Source organism: Lagenorhynchus albirostris, chromosome 16, assembly GCF_949774975.1.
Source record: "Lagenorhynchus albirostris chromosome 16, mLagAlb1.1, whole genome shotgun sequence".
NCBI lineage: Eukaryota > Metazoa > Chordata > Mammalia > Artiodactyla > Delphinidae > Lagenorhynchus > Lagenorhynchus albirostris.
Window position 1 is genome coordinate 81,344,072 of NC_083110.1, and position 18,957 is coordinate 81,363,028.

The 18,957-nt window shown below is 45.7% G+C and overlaps 1 protein-coding gene across 1 annotated transcript in view; it reads left to right on the plus strand.

Moving 5' to 3' along the window:
• MGMT (O-6-methylguanine-DNA methyltransferase) overlaps positions 1–18,215 on the plus strand; it is a 311,657-nt gene extending 293,442 nt beyond the window's left edge. The window contains exon 6 of the mRNA XM_060126556.1: positions 18,057–18,215. Coding sequence (XP_059982539.1) covers positions 18,057–18,078 — 22 coding nt within the window. The 3' untranslated portion in view covers positions 18,079–18,215. The remainder of the gene's footprint in view (positions 1–18,056) is intronic.
• The last annotated feature ends 742 nt before the right edge of the window (positions 18,216–18,957 follow it).

Below are 18,957 nucleotides of genomic sequence, written 5' to 3' on the forward strand. Positions count from 1 at the left end.
AAACAAGGATTTTTCTTAGAAAACATCAATGTCAGAGAAGACAGAGGCGGTGAGAATGTTCCAGAGGAAAGGCGAGTAAGGAGGCAGGGCAGCTAACTGCAATCCCTGCTCCTGGACGGGTCCTAGGTTAGAAGGGAGTGTGGGAAGGGCATTATTGGTCGATTGAAGTTCTGCGTCGACGCTGCAGTTACTGAAGTTGGAAGCAGTGCCCTGACCCCTGAGACACACCCTGAAAGTTTGGGATGAATACCCACGATGCGTCCCTCCCAAGCGGCTCAGAAAAAACAGGCAGGAGATCAGCAACGATGCTCTCAGCAGGACGTGAATCTGGGCGAAGGATTGGTGGGCGTGCGCTACGTGGTTCTGTTCCGCCAGCTTTCCTGTCGGTTTGAAATTACTTCCAAGCAGAAACTTTTCAGAAAACTGTGTTGTTTTCTGCGGGCCGGCCTGGGTGTCGAGCGAGTGCCCAAGGCAGCCTGAGGGGGCCGGGGGTGGGACCGCAGGGCAGGCAGCTGCCCAGGGCGCCGTTTAGCGCGTGTAGATCTGCAGACTGTCTGAGGCCTTTCCCTGAAAGCCGGGCCCATCCACCAGCAGTGTGCAGACACTAACCTCTTACTTTCCGTTTTGCTGGCAAGGCAGTAGCAGGCTATTGAACGGCGTGGGGCAAAGCGTCTTCCTTAAGTGTTTGGATCTGGGGGAGGCTGAATACCTGTTGTCTCTCCCCATTTGCTCCTAAGCCCTCAGATACCCTTAACGTTTGGATTGATTCTCCTCATTGGGCCTGTCTTCAATTTGGTTTCAGGCACTTTCCAATAAGTGCGCCAAGTGCTCTGGGGCTCCGGAGAGGCACTAAAGAAATCAATATGTGTTCATCAGCAGCATCGCAGCGGTTACGAGAGCCGGCGGCCCCCGAGCTGGCCCGCCTGAGGTGCACGTCCTCCCGGGCTGTCTCCCGGCCCACGGCCGGCCGGTTCTGTCTCCGTGATGGCCGGTGCGGCCTTATCCGTGCCTCGCTGTTAGCGGAGGGCTCGAGCCCTCCAGCTCCTGTCCCAGACGCCTTGAGGGTCACGGTCCAGGGTTGCACGTTCGCGTCCTTCCCTTGCTGGTCCAGACGAGAGCCCCCAAGACTTGGCCTGCCCCCCGGAGCCTGCCGTCGCTCGGGGCGGGGGCAGCGGCACGCCCACGGGGATTCCAGACCCGCTTCGGTCTCCGGGGGTTTATGCCAGGCCTGCCCTACCTGGGTATTTGCTGGCTCCTTTTGAGGAAGGCCTGGGGTCACTGATTCCATGAATCGTTCGCGTGTGGAAACAAGAATAGTCTTGACACCCGCGCAGCACTTTACAGTTTCTAAAGCTCCTGCGTGGACCTTGTGCATCTCACGGAAACTCACAATCTTCCCAAGAGGCGGGTACGCAGACGGAGGCCTCTGGGCTCTCAGGGCTGAGCCGCGCCGAGCTCTGGGCCCACCTGCCCACCGTGCCCCCAGGCACTGTCCATCCAGACTGCGGGCCGAGGAGCTCCCCTCGGGCAAGCTGGGTTCCCAGGTGCCCCCGATCAGCAGCGCAGGAAAGGGAGGTGGACTTTCCTCTCCTCTGCCGTTTGTTCGAGCGGGAGAGCGAGCCGGGCTGCTTGTGCACTGCTTCTTTCCTTCAAGTCGCCGGCAGGGCTTTCCCAGCCTGAAAGGGTATCTAGCTTGTGATTCAGTGGCGTCCAGCGAGCCACCGCCCCCCACCCGCTGCAGAGCTCACAGCGGCGGGAGGGCGGGGCTTCCCGTGCGTCCCGCGCTGCGTCCGGTTCCACCGCCGTGACCCACGCTTCCGCCCCCGCAGCCGGGCCCTTCCGGATTCCGTCACGGCTGGGCTCTGCCGTCCTGTCCGGGGTGAGGAGAAGGCGGGTCTGCTGCCCCTACGAGGTGGTGCCGTTTGCTCCGAAGTGCCCAGGGCCCTGCTGCCGCGCCGTCTCCACTTCCCAGGCCCATGGCTCCCTCCCGGCCCGTCTGTTTCAGGGCTGAGAACTTCCGCTCACCGAGGGCTCGAGCCAGGCCTAGAGAAGGCTGCTGAAGCCGTGCTGGACGTGGCCCCGGGGCAGTGCCCAGGGCCCCCGCCCCGTCCCCTCAGGACCCGCGTGGCCCTCCCGTTGCCGCTGCAGAGTTGTGCACAGCGTCCTGCCCGGCCCCCCGCTGGTTTGTCCACCAGACTCCGACTCCTGCTGCCCTTCACTTCCAGGTGGCGGGGAAGAGGCAGTGCTTCCTGGCTTCCTCCTGCAGACACCTTGAGACGGACAGTGTCCAGGTGGGTCACCCGGGGGGGTCACCTCTAGGGTGGCAGAGGCCAGTGATCCCGGTAACTGGGGACAAAGCCTGGCTGTGACGCAGGCTTCTTGAGAAACAGGCCCTGGCCGGCAATGAGAGTGCAGGTCCCGGTGACAGCAGGTGCTGTGCTCGCTACAGCCCGTGCTGCTGCTCCCATGGCCCGCGGCCTCTGACTCTGCGTGCGTGTGCACGGCCCACGTCTGCGGCTTCGGGAGGGCCAGTTACGGGATGCTATTGACGAGACATTTATAAATATTTAATCTTCACATTAAAAATATGGTACAGAAGAACCATTAGTAGCTGACAATAAAAAGGCTTTCTCTGCTGATTGTAGGGGCAAAAGAATAAGAGGGCAGATTTTGATTGGGCTCAAGGACAGCGCTGTAAGTTGGAAAAACGTAAATGAGTGTTGTTTACAAGGTGGTTACGGCTCAGACCTGTGGTCAGGATCTAAAACTGGCCTGTCCTTTGCTCAGAGTCTGTGCAAAGTACAGACCGTCCATACAAAACAAAATGGATGGTTTATTTATGTCTGGTGCCATTAAGAATGGAGGAGAAAAGTTCAGCCCAAGATAAAAAGCTTAAATCTTGATTTTTCCCTTCCCCCTCTCAAAAAAAATGGATTCCTTGCTCTGTAAATTATCCAGCTCTTGTCCTTGGATTGGCAGTTACTTCAGGCTGGTTTGGACATTGCATAATCTTAAATATTGATTCTTGTTTGACTAAAAAAAAAAAAGCCGAGTCCAAGTGCACCAGGCCCTACCGGTCCACGTGGCCAGGAAATCACCTTCGCCATAGCTCACTTCTAATGGCCTCCAGCCTTCCTGACAGCGAGATCCATTCCGATTAGAAAAGTTCTAGGAGAAAAAGCAACGGTTGGCATCACTTTCTCCGTCACAGCAAGCGCTGGGTTGACTCCTGCCCACGTCTGACTCTCAACTGCCCCCCTGAGCTTTCTGGACCGAGCAAAGCCCGGACAACCCAACATCCATCATCCCCTTCCGCGTGAAGTTCCCCGCGTCGGACCCAGTCGAGGGCTCTGCACACCGCGTGGGGGGAGAGGGGTGCATGCTCGGCCCCTAGAGACACTGAGTGGGTTCAGAGCTGGAGTACAGGCACAGTCTGGCCCACATGCAGAAGAAATAATGTCCTTTTAGGAAGAAAATAATTTTCATACGGCAAAGCTACGTGGTGTGGTGTTTGCAGCTGTACCACCAAGGCCCCCAGGCACCGAGATAATTAGGGCTTGGGTTTTAGAAGAATGAAGAGAATGGTCTTTGTGTAAATCCATTAGAGTTTAAAATGAACCACTTCTCATCCCTGCTGCCGCACCGGCCACTCAGTGCTGGTGGGGAAGCGGCAGACGTCACGCCGAGAACCCGCCCCTCCTCCCAGAGCCCGCAATGCCACTTCCGTGACTAAATGCAGAAGGAAAACCGAACCGTGAAATACTGCTTCCGTTGGGCAACGTGTGGTCCAGTTTCATGAACGGCAGTTAATTTTTCCCGTCCTCTGCGGCTGCAGGTTTCATCGTCTGTCACCTAAGCAGTCAGCGCCGCGTACCTGTCAGGGCCATCAGAGGCGGGAGATCTGTTGACTCATTTCTTCAGTTTGATGCTTAAAAGGCCTTCCTCTGAAACGTCTTCTAGCTACTCCAGCTGCCACTGGCATTACATCCAGGACCATGGGTGTTTGCGATGGAATTGCACGTTCAGGTGGGGCGAGGGGCCCTGGTGTCGCCACGATGCCGGCAACTGTCTTCCTGCCAGGTCTGGGGCCCCTTGCAGGCTGGGCTGGCCTTCCTCGTGTTCGAAGCTTTAGCCCCTCAGTGCTGACGGACATGAGGCCCGAGAAGCGGTGTTGGCTCGCCTGCGGGTGAGTACGTGTAGGCACAGGACAGTCACTGCTGGAGAGAACAGTGTGGCAGTTTCTCACAAAGCTGAACCTTCTCTTGCCGTATGATCCAGCCGTCACACCCGTTGGTAGTTACCCAAAGAGCTGAAAACGTGTCCACACAAACCTGCCTGGGAATGTTCATAACAGCTTTACCCATAATTGCTGACACTCAGAAGCAGCCAAGATGAGGTGAATGGCTTAGTAAACTGGTGCATCCAGACAGTGTCATACTATCAGCACTGAAAAGGCGTGAGCTCTCGAGGTGACTAGATGTGGAGAAAACGTCAGTGCATATTCAGAGTGAAAGGAGCCAATCTGTAAAGGCTAGTTATTGCATGATTCCACCTATGTGACATTTTGGAAAAGGCAAAACTATGGAGACAGTAAAAAGACCAGTGGTTTTCAGGGACTGGGGAGAGAGAAGGGGTGAATAGAACAGGCAGGGCACAGAGGGTTTTCAGGGCAGTGAAACTGTCCTCTGTGATGGTGGCTGCATGTCATTATACACTTGTCCAAACCCATCAAATGTACGACACCAAAGTGAACCCTAACGTAAACTCTGGACTTTGGGTGACCATGATGTGTCAGTGGAGGTTCATTAATTTTAACAGAACGTACCACTCCAGTGGGGGTGTGCATTATGGGAGAGGCTGTGCTTGTGTGTGCTTGCGTACGGAGCATCTCTGTACCTCCCGCTCAATTTTGCTGGGAACCTAAAACTGATAGTTTTAAAAAATAGCCGATTCACTGCCTGCTAATGCAGGGGACACGGGTTTGAGCCCTGGTCTGGGAGGATCCCACATGCCACGGAGCAACTAGGCCTGTGAGCCACAACTACTGAGCCTGCGCGTCTGGAGCCTGTGCTCCCTAACAAGAGAGGCCACGACAGTGAGAGGCCCACGCACCGCGATGAAGAGTGGCCCCCACTTGCCACAACTAGAGAAAGCCCTTGCACAGAAACGAAGACCCAACACAGCAAAAATAAATTAATTAATTAATAAACTCCTACCCCCAACATCTTCAAAAAAAATGTTATTAATGTTACTCAAATATTTTAATAAATGTTAATTTAAATTAAAAAAAACAGCCGATTCAAAACACACGCCATTCCCAGCAGGCACTGTCCTACCCCGGCCATGGCCTCCAGTGCTTGAGTTGGCAAATACGCCTCCCAGAAGGCTGGTCACCTTGGCTAGATTCCCCACTCTCCTTCCTTCCCAGCCGGTGACCAAGCACATCTTCGAATCGACGCATAACGACTAGAGGAGGTGGATGGGGAGTGTGGCTGTGGTCCCTTCCTAGTGGACGAGGCTGGTCTGTGGCGTGGGCATGGGGCCGGAGCCCTCTGCTCCCTCCGAGCTGGTCCCTGCATCACGAGGCACGTCCAGCGTGTGCCCAGCAGGGCCGGAGAGGCCCGCCTTCGTGTGATTTTACCTCCACCCCGCCCGTCTTTCCATCAGGGCAAAGCCTTCCCGGATTTAGCAGAAGGTTGACCCTCTGCCGTGGTGTTCAGCATTCACGCGTTCTGTGTTGCCCGTTTATGTGTCTTGTTTAGGACAGATTGGAAGAGGCGGGGTCAGCATGGCCAGCCAAGGCCGTCTTCAAGGCCTGCTTCATTTGTTGAGGTTCCCCTGAGGCTGTATTCTTTCTTCAGACTATTGGTGTCTGAACCAGATCATGGCAAATGCTGGTCTGGGAAGATCAGGCATGAGTGGCCTCACAGAAGGGAGGATCCTGGACGGCCCTTCTTTGCAGGATGTACTGTTTGAAGCCCGGTGCTCTGACCATGTGAACCACCTTCCAGCCCAGTTCCAAACCAGCTACTCAGGAGCGGCCACACGCGCAGCCAGGAGGCGCCACCTAGATGCTGAAAAGTAGACGTGGGTGCCTGAGGCACTGCCGTCTCCTGCCTGGGTGGCCAGCAGGCCCCTGCACCTTTCCCGGTACAGAGATGTCTCACAAATGGGCGGTGGACAGTGGCGATGGGACCACTACCCAGAAGACTCCACCAGAGGCGGGAGGGAGCTATCAAAGTACTAGAATAAAATGTAAGAAAAATTTGCTTGTAAATCCTAGGACGGGGAACATCATCAGAAGCAAAGAACCAGAAACCAGAAACGAGGCCAGGGCAGGGACAGAGAGGGAGAGAAGCCCAGAGCAAAGCCGATGACTTAGAGAAGGTATTTGGGACATATAAATAGGCAAAGAGGTAAGAGCCATAAAATACAAAGAGCTCCTGCAAGTTAATAAGAAAAAGACAAACAACCCAATAGAAAAGAATGAGCAAATGATATGAACAGGCACTTCACAGAAGAAATACAAATGGTGCACAAATATATGAAAATATACTCAACCTACTAGTAACTAGAACAATGCCATTAAAGCAGTAAGAGAACATTGTTACCAATTATATTAGCAAAAATTTTGACTGATAACAGCTTCCCTGGAATACAAGTCTGTCAGAAGCAGTACATGTTTGTCTCTGATTCACAGCTATATTCCTAGCACCTAGAACAGTGCCAGGCACCTAATAGGCATGCGATAAATTTTTAAATTTTTTTTAATTGCTAAAATATACATAACATTTACCATTTTAAGCATTTCTAAGAGTACAGTTCAGTGGCAGTCAACATTCACATTGTTGTGCAACCTTCACCACGATCCATCTCCAGACTTTTTCATCTTGCAAACCTGGAACTCTGTCCCCATTAAACACTGACTCCTCATTCCCCTCCCCAGCCCCTGGCCCCATCATCTACTTTCTGTTTCTATAAATTTGACTAATCTGGGTTCCTCATATGAGTGGAATCATAAACTATTTGTCCTTTTATGACAATAAATATTTTTAAATGCAGGCAGGAATGAATTATTTATTATGGGTAAAGGTGTGGTGAAATAGATATTTTCGGTTTCCTTCTATTTTTTCCAGTTTTATTGAGGTATAATTGATATACAATGTTGTGTAAGTTTAAGGTGTATAACCATGATTTGATATATGTATATGTTGTGAAATGCTACCACAGTGAGTTTAGTTAACATCTATCACTTCACACAGTCACAAAAAATATTTTTTCCTTATGATGCAAACTTTTAAGATCTACTCTCTTAGCAGCTTTCACATATACAAAATGGTTGTGTTAGCCATAGTCAACATGTTGTACATTACATCCCCAGAACTTATTTGTCTTATAGCTTACAAAATGAAAGTTTGTACCATTTGACCACCTTCATCCAATTCCCCCAGCCCTCCACCTCTGGCAAGACAAATCTGCTCCGTTTCTATGAGTTTGGTCACATCTAAGGGAAATCATACAGTATTTGTCTTTCTCTGTCTGACTTATTTCACCTAGTGTAAGGCCCTCAAGCTCCATCCATATTGTCACAAAGGGCAGGATTTCCTTATTTTTTTATGGCTGAATAGTTCCATTATTCCATTATATATTTATACTGGATTACTGTAATGAAATACTAGTATTCCATTATATAGATACCGATCTATCTTACATTTCCATTTTATATATATATATTCGTTATATATACATGTATGTACGTATCTCACGTTCCCATTTATATGTATTTTTCCCATTATGTTCTTAATTTGTTCACCTGTCGTTGGACACTTTGACCTTGTTCCCAGGTCTTGGCTGTTGTAAATAATGTGGCAGTGAACATGGGAGTGCAGGTATCTCTTCAGAACAGTGACTTCTTTTCCTTTAGATATGTATCCAGAAGTGGAAATGCTAGATCATATGGTAGCTCTATTTTCAATTCTTTGAGGAACCTCCATACTGTTCTCCACAATGGCTGCACCAATTTACATTCCCACCAACCGTGCTCAAGGATTCCCTTCTCTCCACATCCTCACCAGCATTTGTTATCGCCTGTCTTTTTGATGATGGCCAATCTGAGAGATGTGAGGGGATACCTCATTGTGGTTTCGATTTGCACTTTCCTGATGATTAGTAATGTTGAGCATCTTTTCATGTATCTGTCAGCCATTTGAATATTTTCTTTGGAAAAATGTCTGTTTAACTCCTTGGTCCATGTTTTAATTGTATTATTTGGGAGGGGACTGCTATTGAGTTTTATGAATTCCTCATATATTTTGGATACTAACCCCTTATCAGATGTGTTTGCAAACATTTTCTTCCATTCCGTAGGTTGTCTTTTCACTTTGTTCATAATTTCTTTTGATGGACAGAAGCTTTTTAGTTTGATGTAGTCCCACTTGTTTATTTTTTATTTTCTTGATTGTGCTTTAGGTGTCATATCCAAAAAATCGTTGCCAACACCCATGTCAAGGAAATTTTCCCTATGTTTTCTTCTAGGAGTTTTATGGTTTCTGGTCTTACATTTTAAGTCTTCAATGCATTTTGAGTTAATTTTTGTGAGTGGTATAATTTAGAGGTCTAGTTTCATTCTTTTACATGAGAATTTCCAGTTTTCCAGCACCATTTATTGGAGAGGCTGTCTTTTCCCCATCATATATTCTTAGGTCCTTTCTCATAAATTAATTGACCATATATATGCATGGGTTTATTTCTGGGCTGTCTATGCTGCTCCATTGATGTCTGTGTTTGTTTTTAATGCCATTACCATACTCTTGATTACTATGGCTTTGTAATATAGTTTGAAATCAGGGCACGTGATACCTCCAGCTTTGTTCTTCTTTCTCAAGACTGCTTGGCTATTTGAGGTCTTTTATCTATACACATTTTAGGATTTTTTTTCCTATTTATTTCTGTAAAAAAAAAAATGCTGTTGAAATCTTGATAGTGACATTTAACCTATAGATGGCTTTGGGTAGTATGGACATTTTAACAATATTAATTCTTCCAATGCATGAACACAGGATATTTTCCCACCTATTTATGTCTTCTTCACTTTTTCTCATCAATATCTTAATAGCTTTCAGTGTAGAGATCTTTCACCTCCTTGGTTTCATTTATTCCTATGTATTTTATTGGTTTTGATGCTATTGTAAATGAGATTGTTTTATTTATTTATTTTTCAGATCATTCATTGTTAGTTTACAGAAGTGCTACTCATTTTTGTGTGTTGATTTTGTATTCTGCAACTTTACAGAATTTGTTGATTAGCTCTAACAGAATTTCAGTGGGGTCTTTAGGGTTTCCTATATATAAAATCATGTCATCTGCAAATAGAGACATTTTTACTTCCTTTTTTTTCCCCCAATTCTGATGCCTTTTTTCTTTTTCTTGCCTGATTGCTGTGGCTTGGACTGCCAGAAATAGATATTTTCTTATGTGTTGGTGATTGAGAGTATTTGGCAATACCTATCCAGATTTAAAGTTCATTTAAAAAGTGAACCAACCTCTGAAAAGGCTATTCCATTTCCAGAGCTACCTATGTGTCAGAAGATGCCTTCATGTTCCTGCATTGAAGCCCAATTTCACCCTGTGTCCAATCCTGTCATAGATATGAATATACCTCATATTATCAATGAACCACTGGAAACTCCTTCCTTCTGATACTTTGTTATATAGAAAAATTAAATTTTATAAAGGTAAAAAATAAAAAATGAACCAACAGTACCACTTCAGGGACTGCTCCATGCAGAAATACTGATTTGTGCACAAAGACATAAATACAAGAATGTTCTCTGTTAGTTTTTTATGTAAACTTGTTATTGAAATATAACGTTATTACTAAGAAACTCAAGAACCATAAGCATTGAGCTCTGTGGCTTTGTACAAAGTAAACATAGCAGAATCCCTTGTACTACCCCACCCAAGGGAACCTCAGTTCTGACCTTTCACACCACTGACTCACATTTTGCACTTTTGAACTTTATATGAATGGACATCAGATGATGTGTTCTCTTTTGTGCCTGGCTTCTTTCAGTTGACATGACGTTAGTGAGAGTCATCCAAGTGAATGCACATAGTGATGGAAGATTTATTCTCACTGTTGTATAGAATATTTATATTGTGTGAACGTGCCACAGTTTTACTTACTTGTTTTGATCCTGATGGAGGTGTTTCCAGTTTGGGGCTATTAACAATAGTGCTGCTCAGGGAAATTTCGGGAGGCGATGGATACCTTGGTTACAGTGATGGTTTCACAGACACGTGCATATATCCAAACTCATCAAATTATGTACATTAAATATGTGCGTATTTTGTATATCAATTATACCTCAGTAAAGGTGTTAAAATAGTGCTGCTGTTAACATTGCCGTTGGTGTGTTTTAGTGAGTGTGTGTGCACATTTCTGTGGGCGTATGCCTAGCAGTGGGGTTGCTGAGTTGTAACCTTCAGTGTTCAGTAGATAAGTGTCTACCCTAGTATGTGTACCAATTTACACTCCCGCCAGCAGTGCATAAGAGTTCCCATTGATGCACGTATTCCCCAAAGCAAGACATTGTCTGTACTTTCATAATTAGCCATTCTGGTGGAGGTGTAGTGGTATCACTTTGTGGTTTAATTTTCTTTTTCCTGATGGTTAATGAAGTTTAGCATCTTTTTTAAATTTATTGGGCATGTGAATATCCGGTTTTTGTGAATTGCCTTTTCAAGTCTTCTGTCCATTTTTCTATTAATCCGTCTGCTTCTACTTATTGATGTTCTTTATATTCTGATATGAGTTCTTTGTCAGTTATATATCTTGCAAATATCTTCTTCCACTCTGTGGCTTGCCTTTTTATTCTGTTAAAGGTATCATTTTGAAGAACAGAATTTCTTAATTTTAATGTAGTCAAATTTATCAGTTTTTTATTTTATGGTTGAAGGTTTTGTGTCTGCTTAGTATATCTCTGCTTGTCACAAGTTTATAAAGATATTCTCCTGTGTTTTCCTCTAAAAATGCTGTTGTTTTATCTTTCACATTTAGCTACAGATCTGTGTGGACTTGATTTTTGTGTGGTGTCTGAGGTAGGGGTTCAAGGTTTATTTTGTTCGGGAGACAGAGCCAGTTGACTCAGTACCACATGTTGACCCAACCTCACTTTGTCACATGGGTGGTTCTGTTTCTGGACTTTTGATGTATCCTTGTACCAATAACACACTGCATCAGTTATTAGTTTGAAAATAAGCCTTGATAGCTGATGGTCTGAGTTTGCCAGTTTTATGTTTCTTCAAGATTACCTTGATTATCCTTGACCCTTTGCATGTCTGTATAAATTTTATAATCAGCTTGTTAATTTCCACAAAAGTACACCTGCTGATATTTTTATTGTGTTTAATCTACAGATGAATTTTGGGAGAATTTACCTCTTTATACTACTGAGTTTTTTAAAACCCATGAATATAATATATATCCCTGTAATTATTTAGACCTTTTAATCTTTTCTCCATTATGTTTTGTGGTTTTCAGTATACCAGTTTTGAACAACTTTTTAAAAATAATACCTTTAAATTGTTTTCATTGTATACTTTTTGTTGCTATAGCGTTGTTTTCAGTAGCAAAGAATAGGAACCTTTTCAGCAGGGGGCTGGTTAAATAGGTGTGCTTTCATCTCTACAGTAGAGTTCTCTTCAGCCACTGGAAAGAACGGGTTGGATCCCCGTGTGCACCGTCAGGGAAGGTTATTGAGGGAATGCTATGCAGAGCAATATAAAAATGATGATCGTGTTAGGGGTTTTTTTTTTTAATTACATGGAAATGTCTATTTCTAAAGTCCTTAGAACAAGGTCTAAAAAAGAGTGACAGCCCATTGGTAAAAATGTATCTACTTGGCAAGAGGAGAGGTTTAGGCAAAGCTGGGATAAAGGAGGATTAACCTTGTCTTCCCAACCCGTGTTCATTGCTTTTATTTTCACAATAAGCCTGGATTACAAGAAAGCAAGAAAAAATGGATTATTATCTACTTAATGCCTGTCTCGCGTCAGCCCAGGACCTGGACCACAGTGAGGCCTCCGCAAACTCTGGGGCCCATTTGGCCCCAGGGAGGCTGTAGGTCTGACTCAGGAGTTCTTTTCTTGTTGTTCTGTTACTTTGAAGAGGGTATATTATAAACTAACACAAAACCTGTGCGCTATGGAGCAAAACTCTACTAGATAATGAAAAAAACCGAATTCTCAGCAGGCCAACTTGGACCCATATTAAATCACATATCCTGAGCATAGAAGCAGGTGCCTCAGTCCAGGGTTCCCTTCTCTCTTCTGTGCTGTGGACCCCTGTGTCAGCCTGGCGAAACCCCTACACCCTTTTCTCAGAACTATGTTTTTAAATACATAAAATAAAACATGTGGTTACAAAGAAAATTAATTCTACTGAATAGTTATCAAAATTTTAAAAAATCAAATCTGTGATATTGTTATATAAGTGCTTCTTCAATATTAAATAACAAGATCTAACAGTGGGTCTCTTAATTACCAGAATTCTGAAGTCATGATAACCATAAACAATCTTTCAGCATCTCTGCAAAAAGTCCCTGGAACTGCTGAAATGACTGTGGTTTGTCGCCTATCTTCATAATGGAAGGAAATGCTAAACTTTGTGGAAGTTAGTGGAAGTAAAGATGGGATTTGTTTCCTGTTCAAGTTCATGGGCCGCCACCGAGGTTGAAGACATGCTGGAGAATACTGTGTCCTTGAAAGTTTGGTTTACAAAAGCTGGGGCGCTGGGGATGCAGCAGTAATCCAAGCAGACAAGCCTCCTCCTCAAGGCTTGTGGTCTGGTGGGTGACAATACAAGTTACTGAAGTAAAGCCTATACTTTAGTGAATGGTGTAAATGCCAAGGGGAAGGATTAAATAAAAGGGAGGGGGGAGACATGTGGGTGATGGTTGGGGTGGGGTGTCAATTTTAGATGGGGCAGCAGGGACCCCTCCCTGGGGATGGGGGCAAGACCCCTGTGAGGGGAGCAGAGCAGATGCTTTTGCAGAAGAGAGCTCCAAGGAGAGGTGCGAAGCCTCAGACAGGAGTTCGTGTTCAAGGGATGTATGGTAGTGAGTGCCCTGGAGCTTGGGCAGCTGGAGAGGGAGTGGGGCGTGACCGGTGGCGTAGCTGACTGTGTGTCCTCGTGGCATTGGAAGGGGACCCCTGCGGTGAAGGTGGTCTGCCTTTACTGTTAAAGGGCCCTCTGGCTGCTGTGCTGAAGGAGAGCCGGTACAGGAGGAGAAGCAGCGGGACTGGTTAGGAGGCTCAACCTTGAACAAGGGAAGCGCTGATGCGGCTCAGACCAGGGTGGCAGGAGTGGGATCCATTGAGATTCCTGATATCCGTCTTAACGAGACAAGTTCTAAAGAAATCTGAGAAACAGGGCAATGAGGTTTAAAAAAGTAGGACTGAGTATTCTGGAATGTTTGGAACCTATTGAAACAGTTTTTAAAAACTATCCTTAAAGGAATTTTCTTTTTTCCTTTAAGAAAAATCTAACTTAGGAATGACCCTGGATGAGGCACCCTGTGTATGGGTGTTTTGCGAGCAGCCTTGAGAGGAACGAACCAGGCAGAATGTAGGCCAGGGCTGGGGCAGACCATCCCATCTGGGCCATGGAGGGCCAGACTGGGGCGGGCAGGGATCTGGACCTGCATTGCCTCACCCCAGGCAGGAGTCGAGGGACATGATCTTGACTTCCGTGGCCTGGAGATGCTGAGTAGGGTCCTATGTGACTGCCTCCCCTTCTAAGGTGTGTGGACTCCAAGCGGCCCCTCCCGGGGAGCAGACGGGTGGGAGGGACCCTTGCCCCACACAGGGGCAAGACTGCAAGGAATCCAGTGGTTCCCGTGTGCTGACCTGGGACTTGAGTCCTAGCAGCTTTCTCCAGGAAATACAGTTTCCCCAGAAAACCAAAAACCTTAAGAGTAGTTCTCAATGGAAAGCAATACTGTTTTTTTTTTTTTGATGCTTTGATACAACCACAAGACTTTTTTATAACAATTTATTGAGAAGTAATTCACATACCATACAATTCGCCCATTTAAAATGTACAATTCAGTGGTTTTTAATATATTCACAGATACGAACAACCATCACCCCAGTCAATCTTAGAATGTTTGTATTGTCTCAGGAAGAAACCCCCCCACCATGTCTCTGTAACTGTCATCCCCTAACCCCTCATGTGCCGCAGGTCTAAACAATCACTGATCTACTTTCTGTCTATGTGGATTTGCCTGTTCTGGACATTTCCTATAAATGGAAACATATAGCGTGGTTTTTTGTGACTGGCTTCCTTCACTTAGCGTAATGTTTGCAAAGTTCATCCATGTTGTAGCATGTGTCAGCACTTCATTCCCCTTATGGCTGAAGAATATTTCATCGTATGACTATACCAAATTTTAAAAATCCATTCATAATTTACATTGGGTTATTTATACCTTTTGGCTGTTATGAATAGTGCTGCCATGAATGTTCACGTGCAAGTTTTTGCATGAATGTATTTTCGTTTCTCTTGGGTGTGTCCCTAGGAGTGGAAATACTGGTAACTCTGTTTTTAACCATTTGAGAAACCTCTGGACTGTTTAAAGTGGCTGCACCATCTCCTGCCAGCAGTTATATGAGGGTTCTTATTTCTCCACATCCTCGTCAACACTTGTGTCTGTCTGACTTTTTCATTATAGCTATCCCAGTGGGTGTGAAGTGGAATCTTATTATGGTTTTGATTTGCAATTCCCTGATGACTGGTGGTGTTGAGCGTCTTTTCATGTGTTTATTGGCCATCTGTGTATTTTCTTTGAAGCAGTGTCTATTCACATCGTTTGCCCAATTTTAAATTGAGTCATTTGTCTTATTATTATCTGTAAGTGTAAATGTTCTTTCTATACTCTAGATACAAGTCCCTTATCAGATATATGATTTTCAAGTATTGATAGTTTCTCCCATTCTGTGGGTTGTCTTTTTACTTCCTTGATAGTGTCTTTTGAAGCATAGGTGTTTTTAGTTTTGATGAAGTCTGTTTTATCCATTTTTTTCTTTTGTGACTCATGCTTTTGGTGTCACATCTAAGATGTGTCACATCTATTGTGTCTTGTACAGTTGCCAAATTCGTGTCACATTCATCGTCAAATCTGAAGTCATGAAGATACTCCTGTGTTTTCTTCTAAGAGTTTTATAGTTTTAGCTCTTACCTTTAGGCCTTTGCTCCATTTTGACTTAATTTTTGTATATGGTGTGAGGTAAGAGTCCAGTTTCATTCTTTCACTTTGTGGCTCTCCCATTGACCATTTGTTGAAGAGGCTATTCTTTTCACATTGAATCATCTTGGCACCCTTGCTGAAAATCAGTTGGCCATAGATATGTAGGATTATTTCTGGACTCTCAATTCTGTTCCATTGATCTGTATGTCTAGCCTATGCCAGCACCATACTGTCTTGATTTCTGTTTCTTTGTAGTAAGTTTTAAAATAGGAAAGTGGGAGTCTTCCAACTTGGTTCTTCTTTTGCAAGATGGTTGGCTGTTTGGGGTCCTGTGCAATCAATACCGTATGAACTTCAGGATCACCTTGTCGGTTTCTGTGAAGAAGCCAGCTGTGATTCTGAAAGGGGCTCCATTGAATCTGTAAGTTAATTAAGGAGCATTGTCATCTTAACAGTATTGTCTCCTAGTCCATGGACATGGGACGCTTTCCATTTACTTAGATCTTTTCAAGTTTCTTTCAGGGATAAAGACCTTTCATAAGTCTTTCTGAAGGCATCTCGAGGGCTTCTGGACAGCTGATCTTTTCAGAATGCCTGCTCTACCAACTCCCTGCAAGAGCGGGTGCAGAGTTCAAGGTCTCTACCTTGTCTGTGGCATTGATGCAGACTGAGGTGAACAAACCCGAGGTGTTAGATGGAAGGGAATTGGGTTTGGCTTTTGTTTCGACCTTTAAAGGCCCTCCTGCCTCCTGCAAGTCCCAGCCCTCACCAGCCACCCAGACAGATGGCTTCTCATCACTGCATCTTACTGCTATTTCAGAGGTCCTAGGAGTTCTCATGACTTTGATTTTAACACTGCCTCTTCCTTTGTGCCTGAAACTATTCCTCTCTTTCTTACAGCTGGGGAGTCATTGTATCTTAGCGTCCCCAACCATCCTGGTTTGCACTTTGCGTGTGTGAGGGGGGAGTCGCTTCATTTACCGTGTGCATATCTACACACTCAGCACAACTCATGGAAAAGACCACCCTTCCCCATTGCACTGCAGTGTCACTTTTGTTACAGATCAGATGACCGTGTGCGTGGAGTCTGCTTCTGAACTTTATATCCATTAGGTCGTTTGTCTAGTCTCGTTCCAGCACCCCACTGTCTGAATTACTGTAGTGTCATAAGAAATCTTCTTTGCACAGTGTTAGGGACTGAATGTTTGTGTTGCCCCCGCCCAGTTCATATGTTGAAGCCCTAACCCCCAACGTGGTGGTATTTGGAAGAGGGGCCTGAGATTACACTGACTTTATAGATCATTTTAGGGAGAATTGGCATCTTTTCAGTACGTAGTTTTCCAATCCATGAATATGGTGTATGCGTCCATTTATTAAGATTTTCAAAAATTTCTCTCAACAATTTTATGGTTTCCTGTGCAGACATCTTGCATAACTTTGGTAGCTTTCTTTCTAGCTGTTGATATTTTTACAATATTGTAAACTGTATCATTTTAAAAATTCCAATAACTGTCATTGTTATAGAAATATGGTTGTATATTGACCTTGTATTCATCAGTCTTGCTACATTTCACTTTATTAAATTTAATACTTTTTAAGTTCTTTTAGTTTTTTTATAACACTAACTTTAAAATAATTTTTCTCCCTAATTTGGTCAATAATGGTTTGGTTGCAAACAACAGAAATCCCTTCAAGGAAGTTCAAGTAAAAGTGAAGTTAGTATCAGACCCCAAAAGATGCTGGGAAAGCCAGGAGCCAGGGAGTTGAGCTGGGATTCATGGGAATCTCTCCCTGGGGTCCTGTCTCTCTTGACCCTGTGGCCGCAGGCTCCGCCCCTCCGTGCACCTCTCCAGTCCTGCACTCTCAGAGGGTGGACCTGCTTCCTGGTCTCTGGTCTCCTGCCACTATGTCAGTCTCAACTCTACTTCCACGTGGCCTTGTGACGCCAATACCCGCAGTACATCCGGCCTCAGTGTCCTAGGACAACTGGATTGTCTCCAGACGAGGTGCCCTTTGCCTCCTTACTGGCAGCAAGAGGCAGGGTGGTGAGTCGGTAGCACAGGAGGGTTTTCCCCGGGACCCTGCATGTCTGTTTGGCAGAAAACTTGGAAAGCATGCATGTAACATGAAGCTTTCACCTCCTAAGTATGCCTGCTGTTGCTGTAATTCTAATATTCTTTCCAAATACATATGTCTTTCCTTCTTACCTTCTCGCTACATAGGAATTTACAAATTCGAATTATGTGTTACAGTATTATATGCTTGCTTTACTTAATTTTATGTCATTACTATTTACCATTTCATTAAATGTACTTCAAAAACATGATCTTAATAGCTTAATAGAATATACAGTATTCGATTATATGGCTATACCATAATTCAATGAACAATTCCTATTTTTAGAATTTGGGGTTCTTTACAGTTTTTTATTTAAATAAATATTACTATGGTGAGCAGTCTTGCACTTAAAGTCTTGTCTAATCTCTGATCATTTCCTTAAGATTGATTCCTGGAAGTGGAATTGGTGGGTCAAAGAATATGAACATTGTTAAGTCTCTTGATACAGTGTCAAATTTATTTCTAGAAGGGTTGCACTGGTTTGCTCTTCTTTCTACAACTCTAAGAATGCCCATTTCTCCATCAGCAGGATTGAGTGTTAGCTTTTAAGAAAAATCTTTTCTAATTTAATACGTGAAAAAACTTTTTCATCTCACTTCAATTTGATACGCAGTTTTAAGAGAGGGTGAGTATGTTTTCCCAGTTTACTGATCACTTGTACTGCCTGTGAATTTGCCCATTTTTCTCCAGAATGTCCATCTACTCTTGCTGATTTGCAAAACCTCATCGCATACTGAGAAGGTGAACCCTTTGTGGCAGGACACTTTCTGTCTCCCCTGGTGTCTGCAGCCCCATGCCAGCCTGGGTCCTGCTGGTCCCACAGTCGTGGAAGAAGGCAGTGAAGAGCTCGGTCCCTTGTGGGAGGGAACGTGTCAGGTGAGTGAGCTGTGGTCCATGGCCACCATCACCACGGCGGTGGGCGTGGTCTGAGGGGCAGGGTGATGCGTGCTGTGCCGGTGTTTGCTTCTGATCCTTCGTTTCTGTTCTGCCCAGTGCCTCTGACTGTTGTGGTTCATTCTGACTCTACCACCCAGACCTTCTCCGTTCATCATGTCCTTGTCCTGTCCCCATTGTCATCTGGAATGGTGACAAGCTTTTACTGCGCCCTGGCTGGGTGTTGGCCAAAGGGCTCAGCCCTTGCAGTCCAGTCCCTCTGGCACTGCCTCGGTGGCCCCAGCCTGTCCCTGTCCTGTCCCTGCGCCGGGTGAATGGCTCCCCTGCCTGCACTGCACATGCCACGTGGACCCAAGAGGCACCGGGTACACACAGGCGTCCAGTTTCCCCAGCCATGTGGGTCCACCTGTGGACCACGAGGTGACCTGAGAACAGCAGGGATGAAGCACTCGGGAGCAGCTCTTTGCCGGCCTCCTGTATGTTGCAAAGGCCCCGGGGACATGAGCCTCTGCCCTTGGTTTCGGGTCTGTGAACCGGTGACATTGGTTGTATCCTGAGCTCCAGCTGATACTGGGCCGGACAGACCAGTTTCCATCTCGCAGCCTGTCCAGGTGGCCTGGCTGAGCCAGGCCCCTCGAGCCCTGGGGCACGTGCCCTCCTGACTTGGCTGGGAGGGAGGTATGGTGGTTCTCACTCC